General features: G+C 42.9%; 1 protein-coding gene across 1 annotated transcript in view; it reads right to left on the reverse strand.

Annotated features, from left to right (window-relative positions):
* Positions 1 to 12140, reverse strand: part of ppp2r5b (protein phosphatase 2, regulatory subunit B', beta) — a 38703-nt gene extending 26563 nt beyond the window's left edge. Inside the window, exon 1 of the mRNA XM_076724315.1 lies at positions 10616 to 12140. Coding sequence (XP_076580430.1) covers positions 10616 to 10808 — 193 coding nt within the window. The 5' untranslated portion in view covers positions 10809 to 12140. The remainder of the gene's footprint in view (positions 1 to 10615) is intronic.
* Positions 12141 to 13003: the final 863 nt, after the last annotated feature.

Consider the following 13003-nt stretch of genomic DNA (forward strand, 5'->3'; position numbering starts at 1 on the left):
GTCACAAATCAAGACAAACTTTCCACTTTCAGCCAACGAATGTGGACGCAAAGTCTGCCCATACATCAGAATTAAAAACCTATTTTGAGGGGAGGGGGACATTGATCACTTTCTCAAAGATAGAGATTAAACTCCAAATTCAAATGGATGTTTGCAGACTTGTAGTTTTTAAGAAACTATCATCTTTTCTTTCTGTTTTTTAGACTAAAACACTATCGCTATGACCTTCTGAGCACTAAACCTGACATAATTCTAATGACAGTCTCCAGAATTTTTGATTATTTCAAATTAAGATGGCTACCATCTGAAAAACCTGAATGATTGAAGTGGAGCCAATGACTGATTGACATTCAAAGTGACAGCTGCTGCATGTGAAGAGCTTAAAAACAGCATTGTGTTTTGATGGCAGTGGATCTCAAAACATGGCAGAAAGTCTTTATACGCTGTATTCAATGGACGCACAGACAGAACAGTCCAATCCTCTTTAACAACGGCGGTGAGAGAAGGCTAAGTCATTGCAAAAGATTAAGTGGCGCGCTAAGCCCATCTTTAAATAATCCAATGATTCTAATAATACACATTTCCGCCACGCAGCATAATGAACTGAGAGCAGCTGGGAGTTAAAGGCTGTGGTTCAAACTGTATCTGTATGCTCTGTTGTCTGTTATTTTTTGCCGCTTTTGCTCCACCTATAATCAGCTGACTCACTATCAATAAATAGATTTCAATCAGGATCACCTAAACCACATCGCAGTTCTTCGGGACATGTCTCCTTTCATTTAAAGGTCCCAAATTCTCCTTGACCGCAGAACGACTTTCAGGAATTTGGGAAATTAAAATTCTCCTCCGAAGGCAGTATTTGCTGAGCGAAATGTAAACACAAACTGGAGACAGTGAGTAAACAAATATGGGAGCCGGTTATCCCAGCTGGAGACATCCTCAACATTTGATTAGCAGCTCTGTAACCCACACTTGTTGAATAATAATCCGTTGGTTTGCTGTGCAGCGTGCACAACAGGCACGGCGCTGCCCATGCTGCTCGTCACACACGAGGAAATGTGACAAACGAAAAAAGAAATCTCACATTGTCTTGTCCTTGATTGAGCCTGGCTGTGTTTTTTTTTGTTTTTTGTTTTTTTTTAAAAGCCGGTTGTTATTCATCGCATGCATTTGCAAATATCGTCTGCTTTCAGTATCTCATCGCATCTCCGACAAATCGTCCTTAACAGCTGACTTGAAGACAGATTCCCAACACGTCCCCTTTGCATGCACAGTATTTGATTTTCTTTGTTGACTTAGCTTTACACTGCCTCAAAGCCGCAAGAGCATATTTAATAGTGAACACCCGCAAAGGTGAACCTTGTAGTGATTCAGTCAGAGGGCTTATTTGCCTGAGCCTCAGCTATTCCTTTAAGAATCAACTCTTCCTTCAGTGACACAGCAGTGCTTGTGTTTATTGCATTGCTAGCTCTTTCATTACATCCTCCCCCTGCAATATCCTCTGCCTTTTTTTTTTTACTCTTTATCTCGCCATCGCTCCTCCTCCCGCTGTTCCTCCTCCACCTGTCAACTTAATGTTCAGTCATTTCCTCTTTCCTCATCCACTCCATTTCTTTCATCACCCCCCACACTTTCTCCTCCACTCTCCCTCCTAATTGATATGAGACAGTCATAGAGCAAAAAACTACTCCATGCCTTCTGTAACCCAATACCAAGCCCATCCAGCTGGCCTCTCCCTTACACACACACACACACACACACACACACACACACACACACACACACATTCATTCAATATCCCACATACAATCTGTGTGAGAAGGTGACTCTTTGACAGTAAACAGCACATTTAAAACAGAGGCTGACGTACGTTCATTATTATAATGTGGACAAACACACATGCTGGACAAACAAAAAGGGAAAACACAGACAAACACATCATCTCACTCAGGTTTACATGCGACCTAAATCATGTGAGGTTATGTTATGTGCTGCACAGGCAATTTATCACATTGATGAGTACAGTATCACATCATGGCCTAAAGAAACAATAGAAATTACATGCCGGGCTATTTGTCAGAAGCAGCTACATGTGCCAACTGTTACCAAATGAAACACTTTGTCTGCAATCTCGGAGCCCATTGGCTATTGTGTAACGATGATTTAGCCTCAGGGGGCTAAACCAATGGCTTCCAGCATAGCCAGCTGCTATTCAGATAATGGATATCTGAGCCAAGACTTCCTCTTCTGTCCACCAGTCATCGCTTACAATCCAATAAGAGACTTGAGATGCGATATTTTGGCTAATCTCTATGAACAGATATCTGCATTTGAGCTCAGATAAATGTTAAAAAAGCTAATAAAAAGCTTAATCATTGTAGGAGGATAGCTGATGGAGAACACACTGTGCACTGTTAGCGCTTCTCATTGAAACTAAAAGAATGAGATTTTCACATCAGCAGTTGTGTTGTTGTTTAAAACTAAAGCAGTGTTACCAGAAAGTGGCGAAATTCATCCTTGCATCTTAAAGATGTGCTTCTATAAGCTCAGTGACACGCTGCACGGTTAGCTGCTGAACTAGCCACAGCTTACTGCTAACAGACTAGCCGGCCCAGAACAGTAGCCTTCCAAGCTAACATGCTTGCTAAGTGTCAGTTGTTAACGGAACTGAATGTTAGCAAGGTCAGTAACGTGCATCCTAAGACGTCAACCCTGTCCTGAGTTATTTTTTTCACATCAAGCAGAGGTTGTTACATTTAAAAGCTTACTTTACGGTGTTTTTGCACCTTTATAAGGCTGCACAGAAATTGTGAGGACATGCATTATACTCCTCCCTCACTCCAATACCTTATGTAGTCTTTAAGATTTCATAATGCACATGTCTGACGGCATGCTTTCCTTCTGATCCCTTCATTGTTAGCAGTGGAAATGGCCCATTTTTGAGTACGTTATGAAACACAAGCAGCAGTGTGTTTTTGTTCTGACGCAGACAACAGTCAGAGCATTTCAAATGCATTTCCTATCATTTCACAGAAATAGAAAGCTTGCAAAGATACACTTTGACCTGTTAAACAGCATCCAGTGTGCTGATAGCATAATTAGACAAACATTTAGCTGCGATGCTGCAAGACACCCTCATTGCAAAACATCTGACTACTTGCTGGTCTCCAGTAAGGATCATAATCTTAACAGGAAGTATGAACACAACAAACTGATACTTCACATTACTACTGTACCTAAATGTCAAACAATATTTAACTCTTCCTGTTATCTCACTCTGGTTCGACTCACCATCTGTTTTTCTGTGAAACAAAACCTGATTCAATTACATTGTCTGTGGTGCTCATCTGCAGAGTGTTTTGTGGCTTTCAGAGATGCTTAAACGCTAACAGCACCAAGCAGGAAGGGGTTTTGTGCAGGTATGGAAGATTTAACACTCTAAGCTCACACAACATCCTTCAGGGCCTGACATGGTAGTTATTTGAAGCCACTCAGCAGCTCTCTGAAAAGCCACAACTGCTGGCAACCACTGATGGAAACGTCATGGACAGAAACCATCATGCATGGCTATTTTGTTGTATGCATATTTCTTTTGCATGGTCAAAATAGCAATTAGACATGCTGATGCTAGCTTGCACACTGAAGGGTGTTTGCACGAAACATCCATCTTTTAATTACTTGATGTGAGTGCTTTCCTATTAATGATTTTTATGTTGAGCTGTTTGGAGGATTCAGCACCCAGATAGGCGTACTGGAGCTGAGCGTGTGTCGATTCATTTTCAAAACAGCAATTTGGCCTGCTGCTGTTCTGCCGCTTTACTGCCTTCACATTGGTGTGGGAGATAATAATAAACAACCAGGTATCAATTTTTGATGAGAAGAAATCCAACACCACAGCTGACTGTAAGAAACAGCTGTGGTTAAAAAAAAAAAATAAAAAAAATTGGACGATTAACATTTTTTCAGCTTCATCTGCTGCTGTTTTCCAGATCAGATGGTGCGCCTGATAAAATTAAGCTTTTTTTCTTAACTAGGACAACAAAACTAGAGCCTCTTGTGACACACAGTCTGCAGGAATAGTTTTAGCGTGATCATCTTGTGACTTCCAAATACAGATACATGCGTGATAATGCCTTTGTTTTAAATTTAGAAAATGAGGCCCATTGTGACAATGTTTGTTTCATATAACAGGCGTAACATGACCTTTTGTATGTATTGGCTCTCCTGTCATTACGTCTTAGGTCTTTATTTCATTTACTGCAGTTTAAAATGCAATGTGAAAGAATGTGGCACCGTTTGAGCTCCTGCTGAGGTAGCCGCCGGCTGCCAGATAGACCAAAAAGTGTCCCATGATCACCATGCATAAATACTTCCTTTTCACAATCACAAACACACACTCGGGCCATAATAAATACTTGGTGGCTCTGTAAGATTTCATCCTCACTCAGCTCAGAATAGAATTACTGACCAACTGCATCGTAAAACCAACGAGTGTCAAACCTATTCCTGACCTACATCCCTCATCATGCTGATTTGCTACCCAGATCACGTTTCCATTAGTAATAACATTTTTACGCACTATGACAATATTTCTGCCTGCAGTGAAGGTGTTTTTATTCACACTGATGATATTTCTATTTGCAGTGATGTAATTAAATTTCTACCTGTTCTGATGGATCAATGTTATATTTACCTTCTACATGCAGATGACGATATGATGATACGTCTATGATGTTTTTCCTGTCCTCATGACATTTACATGCATAATGTTTCGACCTGTGACGATGATGTGATGTCGATATCACAACATGCTTTTTGTAGCGAGCAGCAAAGGACGAGGTGGAAAAACAATGACAAATTAACTACAGAGGCACCTGAAACTGAGCACTGCTCAAGGACAAAAGACAAGAATGTGGTTCTGTCTTGTTTGGTTGAAGGATTAGAGACGGTTGGCTCAATAATCTTCTTGTGTTTAAATGAAAAATCATCCTGAACCGCACTTGTGCAAACTGTTTTCAGTGTGGGCATAAATCTTGATCATAATTTTGTTAATATCTGCCGACTTGATGTTGGAATGTGACCTTAGCCTAGTTAGCCTCCCAGCGACAGCACAACACCCGTGACCAGGAAGCCTGGCTGGTGTTTGTGGCCCCAGGGGAGAGCATCGCAGCTGGGGAGGAGCGCTGAGCTAACAGCCTGCTCTCTACTTAGACAGGGAGCTGCAGTGTAACTGAAGACATGGAGGATGACTAGGAGAGAGCAACTCAATAATCAACTCTGATAAATCTAGAACAAACAAGACCTTACATGGTCAGCTATGAAGCCTGAAAGATTTTACATCAGTGGGCCAAATTCATTTCATGATGAAAGTGAGCCTGACATCAACACTGACATCAACACTCATAGACAATTTTCTACGTTAGCAGGTTAGGTTGTTTAGATTAAAATAGCTAATTAGAGAGCTAGCAAGCTTGTTCCACTAGTTTGTACAGATAGACAGTTAGCTCTACTGGGCTAGTTTCCAGAACCATTAGCTCCCAGCACCATCTTTACTGGGCATCGTCCTCAAGTAGTTTATTATTTAATGTGACGATTAGAGTGTAGAGACAGAAGAAAGGAGGGGAACTCTTTCACTGTGTCTGAAAACACTTTTGATGCCCATCTGGAGGTTCTGTAACTGTGACAGCAGATATTAAAGATTTTAATTTGCCTGGGTCCCAGAGAAACACTAAGTTGATCGAGCCCTGGTGCCTCTGCATGACTTAATCATCACCTCGTTCGGGGCCCTGTCTGAAAAATTTCAGCAGTACTTACATTAAAGCTCCATTTTTAACAGGGACATTTAAACAGTGATAAAAGAGAAGTGGAGTTACTGCTAATAGTTGTTAAGGCAGTGATCAATCCCCATTTATTACTAGATAGTTTGTTGTTCAATAAACCACGCAAATGCCTACTGAGCGCCCCGTTAGGGTTGACAGCTCTCACCACACATTCTGTGTTTGAAACAAGTACATCCATTGGTATAGACATAAACCATCCACTGCAGTACAGTGCAACCACTTTGAAGTCCACAAAGGGGTGAAATGCCTGTGCTTGGGCATGTGTTTGCTGCAGGCCTGTGGCCAAACATGAGTACACTGTAAAAGGATTATAGGTACCCTGTATCCTTCACCTTTCATCTGCGGATTAATTGGCTGTCTTGATCTTCCCTGCTGCTCTTTTATTGGTTCAGTGTTCCAGATCAGTTCACCGTTTACTGGAGCACCACAATGGTAATGTGTCTCACCTTAAGATGGACTTATCCCTGTTTCCGTGTGTGTCAGCTGTGTCTAACTTCAATGCATATCACCTTAACTGTGTGCAGCGATACTGTAACACTGTTTTTATGACACAAAAGCTCTAGGTGGTTCAGAGGTCAAGTACAGAACATCAGCCCTGAAACAAGAAGGAAAGTCAATGCCTGGTTCAGTGGCACATCAGCAAGGTAAATGCTTGTTTTCATAAGGGTTGAATCAGACTGCAAAAATGTAAATAAGTATCTCATAGGTCAGGTAACAGCTAGACAACTATACTGACACCTGACCATACCACATACATAATACATGGCAGATGGCCAAAACGTCTGCAGTAGAAATGGCCGATGAACTGACCTGTTTCAAGACTAGAACCAATCAGCTAAAAACATAAGCTGCCAAGACCAATCAAAGGCAAATCCACCTTCAGGTACACAGTTGGATATCTGTTCATAACATGTTTTTCTGCTTATCGAAATTTCCAAAAATCTGCGTCATGTACTTATGTGACATTTAGCCACTCCCTACATTCTCCATAGTAAGTTTTTCAGGTCCAGAAAGCTGAGAGCAGATGGACAAAAACATCTGGCTGCTCAAATTTCAAAAAAAGGACAGTGTTTCACACACTATTGATGACAGATCTGCAAAGATGCAAACTGCGGCTGCGTTGCTTTCTGATCAATTGAGGCCAGGAATCAGTTTGTCTGCCTCTTCTGTGATGGATTTCTTCCCCTTTTGACTGCTGAAATTTGTCCAAAACACTGAGGCTCTTGCTCTTTCTGAGGCTAATATCTCAAACTCGATGTTCACTATTGTTGCAGCATTCCCTGCTGTCAAGCCATTGTAGCTGTGCTGAAAATGTAATTTCTTTGGCTTGCTGTCTATAATACAGCATCAAACAACAGAATTGATCCACAAGAATGCATCGTTGAAGCTGTTTTGACAGTGTTCGGGTGTTTCAGAGTGGATTTTACCTTTCATGCTGTGCTCCACCAGTTTTCTTTTGTCACACTTTCATTCTTGCATGCTATGTTTTTCTGTGTCTACTACATTTGAGCAGAAATTAAACTTTGCTCAGGGCTTAAAGAGAAAGAGATGTGCCGTTGTTAACAGGAGGAGGAGTTCAAATTAACAATAGGAATGTGATTCCCTGGAGGGCAAAACACCCACAAGTCTGTCTACACTTGGCCTACATACTGCCCGTTAAAGACTTCCCCACACCAGGCTTTTCTCCTGCACCGGTGCTGCAGGATCTTACTATCACTTCCTCCTGGGGATCCAGAAACAGTGCCGCAGCGGTGCAGCACCAGCAATGTGCTAACTGGGACTTCAGTCTATGAAGTCTACAGCACGTATGCACACAGAGGTCTGAACCAAAGGTGCTATAAAGATGCAATGGAAACCCTCCATCATCATGCTGCACACACCCCTCACTCACAGGCCTGAGAGGGAAGTCAAAGCCGGAGAGATAGGGTGTAAAAACATGTTAGAGGACACAGCTGCACACACCTCCTATCAACTCTAAAAGCAGAAAGGTCTTTTCTTCATAGAGGGTTAATGGGAAGAGATTGTAGGCTACATGAATGAGAGAGTAACCTTATAAAAAGGGGTCAGAGGCATATATGAGGACTTACAATGTGCCCTTGTGCTGCACAGATTAGAAAGAGAGTGAAAGAAGATACGCAAGGTGAGGGATGGGTGTAGATTAATAGGCTGAGATAGAACAGCTCTTGAGAAAGCAAACAGAAAAAAGGTGAGAGAACATGAAGGGATAGGTCTTGTTTACTGTGGGAACTGAAAGAAAAGGTACAAAAGTATTGACTTGGACATCAAGGACATTTACAGGCTGTCAAAACACAAAGTCTAGCAAAAAAAATTACTTTTGGAGCTTAAAGCAACTGTACTGTAAAACATGGTCTAACAGTAACGCATGTATAGAAGAGCCATATTGTCATTGAACTGATTCAACAGCATCGAGCTTAGGTTTGAGGATATTAGCCACAAAATGCTACTGGTCATCATATTAGACCAAGTAATGCTGCATTGAATAAAGTAAGGGTGCATTTTTCATTTTATGTCTTACAAATAAAATGGAATCTAATATTAATGAAGTAGGTTTTCATTGTCGCCTAAAAATCACCTTAAAGTGAGAATTGATGTGTTTTTGTTGCCTCACAATGAGCTCTTGATATCTAAGGAGGGAGCACGTCCTCTTCCATGGGCATTGCGTCGCCATGTTTCTACAGTAGCCCAGAATGGACAAACCAAATGCAGGCTATAGATTGTGCCTGTCGCGTTTTTCAATAGTCTCACAGCCACCCTACATGCTTGGAAATGGAGGGGGGGGCATTTAGTTGGTTGCAATCTGCAACCTCACCACTAGATGTCCCTACACAAAGGTCCTTTAAAGTATGAAGTTGAATAGACAACCTTTCTCCATCTTTAGGTATTTTTATCGGCAGTGAGTACCTCCTCATGACATGTCTGCTCTTTTTTGCCCATGACTCATGCTGATGTTTATTCTAGGGGGTGTAACTAATGACTATTTTGATTATGGATTCATCTGTCAGGCTTGTTGTTTTTTTTAATTCATCAATTTAAAAGGGGTGAAAATTGAGCGACACGAGTGGCTAGAGCTCAAGGTGACATCTTCAAATAGCCGTCCAACAACCAAAGATGTTCAATTTACAGCTACAGTAAGAGAGAAAAACAGCTGGAACCAGAAAATGTTTGCCAATTTTGCTTTATAGATTTCCATAACTCGATTACTAATATCATTAAACAACTTGTTTTCTGTCAGGGGACTAATAGATTAATCAGTGAACCATTTCAATTCCTATTCATTGATTTAGCTAACAGCTAAATTCTTCTTTTTTCTCTATGAGAGTCCTCTTTTCCCCACTGTATCACACCAAACCCCACCCTGATCCGTCTGCAGATTGAGCTGATAGGTCTATGACTGTACATGACACTACAGTATAAAATGAAAGCCAGTGAGCTCCATGTCTTTGCAGCCTTGTGCCTTCATTCAGAGAGGAAACTGAACAAGCCCACATTGATCAATGTGGCCTCGTGTAGTAACAGCAGCTCTGGGGTTAGCGCTATGGTACCAACAGACCTGCAAATAGTGCAGCTCTGACTGCCTTTATGAGGGATGTCGTACCAGTCTGAATGTCGACATCTTTACGTATGTTTTGTATTTTTGCTTGAGGTTTATCTAATGAGGCAATTAAGAGGCAGTTCTTCTTCTCAACAGTGGTGTGTCAAGGGGAAAGGTCTCATAATGGAGAGATGATTCTCCCATTTCCTCATCAACTGATCAAGGAAGCAGACAGATGCTCGATGGTACTGTGTTTTAATGAGGGTGTAAGTGGTCAACATCAGGCTCAGTGACTCGGCATGCATGATCATGAACTCGAGCCTCATTCTTCACCAGAGATTACTCACAGTTTCTTGAGAAAACACTAATGGTCATAACTGTCTTGGTTGCAAACACTTTTGTGAGACCTGCACTTTGAAACGTGAAGGCACTGGAGTTAACATAACATAGTAAAGTTGCTAAAAAGTAGGATAATTGGAAGGAAAATGTGTCATTTCTTACTCATCGTTGTCCCTCCTACAGCACCATCTTCTAGTAATCTTCATCTGCTTTGGTAATAATCACATCCTAACATCATCTCAATATAAGAAGCTGCAGAATGGATCTGAAATTATCCAATAATTCAGTTATTTAAGTGGTGAAAAATACTCTTGAAACAAAGCTATCAACCATTCACTGATTTCAGCTCCTCCTGCATAAAGATTTGCTGTTAGGGTTTAATCATTGTAAACTGACTTTCTTTTGGACTGTTGGTCGGACAAAACAAGATATCGGAGGATGTCACCTTGGACTCTCCAGGGAAACTGGGATGGGCGTCTCTTTTCTGCTTTATTTTCTGCCATTTAATTGCCAAGAAGATGAATTAAAGACAAAACAGAACATGGCAACAACGGGCCTTTAAAGTCATCTGAAAGCAGGCTGGCTCCTATCAGACGATAAATCAAAGCCATTGCAATCACCTCTGTGAGTTAGAAGGACAAGGACAGAGAGGACGGTATGTTATCAGTGGACACCTATCAATAGAAATTACATCAATAGACCTTCCCCACAGTACTGCTCAATGTGTGTCTTATGTAAAGTCAGTGGATGACATCCACTCTCATCGTTTTCATCATGTCTAAAGTGAAGCAGTGAGTTTATGGTGCCCTGGACTCTCCACCCCCCTCCTGTCATACACCCCCTGACATTGACCCATGGCTGCCACAGTAAAGCAGTGTCTCACCTTTGAGCAGGGGCAGCGGGGTGAGCTCCACCTGGGAGCTCTGGTAGCGAAACTGGGACGAGCTGTGGGACCTCCTCTGCCGGGCTCTGCGCATCGACCTGCGCGGGAAGCCGTCCACCTTCTCCGCAGACGGCACCGAGAAGCTGGTGGTCGGCGAGGACGGGCTGGACGGAGGCAGCTTGGTCGTCTCCATGATGGCCGTAGATGGCGGCGGTGCGTGCGTGCGTGCGTGCCTCTGCGCGTGTGAGTGCGTAAAGAGGTGCTTAAGAGGATGTCCGGGTGAATGGGGCAGAGGATGGAGAAGTGGGTGGCTCTCTGATTCACAGATGGATTATGAATTGATCAGGATGAATAGACGCTCCGGGCTGGTGGTGGTGGTGGTGGAGGAGGAGGAGGACAAGGAGGAGAGGGGTGGGAGATAAAGGGGGAGACAAGGTGCAAAGGCGGAGGAGAGGTGAGGAGAGATATTTTCTGGATGCCCAGTCCCGTGCTGTGCGCCTCGCTGTCTCTATCAGAGCCGGACTGGAAATGGCAGCAGCAGCAGCGGCAGCAGCATCCCTGATTCTTCTCTTTTTCACGCACAGATGAAAAATCGCTTGTGTATCATCCCCGTGGAGGAGTAGCCTGCACAGCTACCAGATGATGTTCAGACAGGCGCGCCTCCTCACACACACACACATATACACACATACACACACAAACACACCTCTCTGCTGCTGTATTGGCGTCACACACACACTCACACACACGCACACACACACACACTAAGTCATCGGCCTAAATTTGGAAATGTATTTCTACCACTGATCACACAGCTCCTTGTGTAAAGAAATCAATGCAATCACGCGCCGATTAACCTCCTCCTGTTTATCCAGATGAAAAACAAACAAACGGACCCCAGGTCAGTTTGTAGCTTATTCCCCTCGATGACGCTCCTTATCAATAAAATCAGTGATCGGTCCTGGCGGTGGATGATGATATCATAAAATCATCAATCTGGGCCCACCTCGGCTGCCGCATCACTGTTGTCCTTCTGGCTCGTTTTTAACGGATCCTCTTTCGACCGTTAAAACGGCCGCACCTGCTTATTTAGATTTTTCTTGTCGTCCCTCAAAAGGTTGATGATGTTGTTCTCGTCGCGGTTTAAAGCCCCTCCACACAACGTCCTCCTCCTGCCGTCCTCAAACCGTTATCGGGGCGGGGAAACAAACGCTCCCTCACCGCGCCGACATGTGCAGGTCCTCCGCCAGCGGCCGATGCAACACCGTGCCCCGCTGCTCCGCTCCGTCTTTACCTCCGCTGTGGGACAAGAGGGAGAAAACAGAAGAAGAGAAGAAAGCAGCCACTCTTCCTGAAGCAGCAGCCTGGAGTTAAAAGACTGAAGGCCTGTGTTATACAATAGCACCCCGTCTGTCTGTCAGACTGACGCGTTTTGCTCCTGTCCCCCTTCTCGGATCCCGTTATCCGGTCGCCCTACAGCGCCTCAGCGAGCCGCGTCAAAGCGCACGCAGTGAGTCAGAAGTATACAGGAAATGAGGCAACCTGGCTTTCAAAATAAAATAAGAGCGAGAGAAAATAAGAGTGTGCTGGCAGTTGACATTTTGCTTCTAATATTCCCAAAGAAAGCTACGATTGATAAAAATCAAGCAATTGCTACACAGTGACCTTTCAGGGGGCCCCAGGGGCACTTAGGCAGTTCACCATACTGACCAGCATTGAATGGGCCTAACTGAGTGTAGATGAAGTAAGTAGACTAGGACATCAGCCTATAAGCCTGAAAGCATGTATGCATATTTATTTTATTTATGTAAATATAACTCAAGTGTTGTGAACCGATTCCCACCAACAGTGAATGTGAATTAAAAATGACTAAATGTAGGAAAATAGCAGTAAGTAAGCACTCTGTCCATGGGAATTCAGATTTTCTATCTCATTCCTCTGTATCCCTGCAAAGGTTGGGAGACTTTTGCCTGCACTGTGAGGTTTACTGACATAACAAGATTTCTTAGGCACTAAAGGAAAACACACGTCTTTTGAAGTGAGGTGCTGGTTTGCAGGTAAACATCAAAGAAAGGAGGAGGAAAGAGTCACACTTGAAATGCAAGACGTGTTGAAACGCTGATCTAATGAGTCCACAGCCATGATCCTTTCATAACAATATTTCTTGTATCATGGTTCTATTTCACTATCAGCATGTGCAAAACTGTCTCTGTGAAATGAAAACAGCAGTTTTCATTGTCCAGTGATTCCTTCAACACAACCTCAAGGTAGATTCTGCATCTAAGTGCATTCAATCATTTAGCAACAAAACTCTATATCTATATTTGAAAGGACAAGTAAAGACAGAGGTAGATTTGTTGAAGGAGACCGTAATTATCTTACTGAGCC

The sequence above is a fragment of the Chaetodon auriga genome, chromosome 24, assembly GCF_051107435.1.
Source record: "Chaetodon auriga isolate fChaAug3 chromosome 24, fChaAug3.hap1, whole genome shotgun sequence".
NCBI classification, from domain to species: Eukaryota; Metazoa; Chordata; class Actinopteri; order Chaetodontiformes; family Chaetodontidae; genus Chaetodon; species Chaetodon auriga.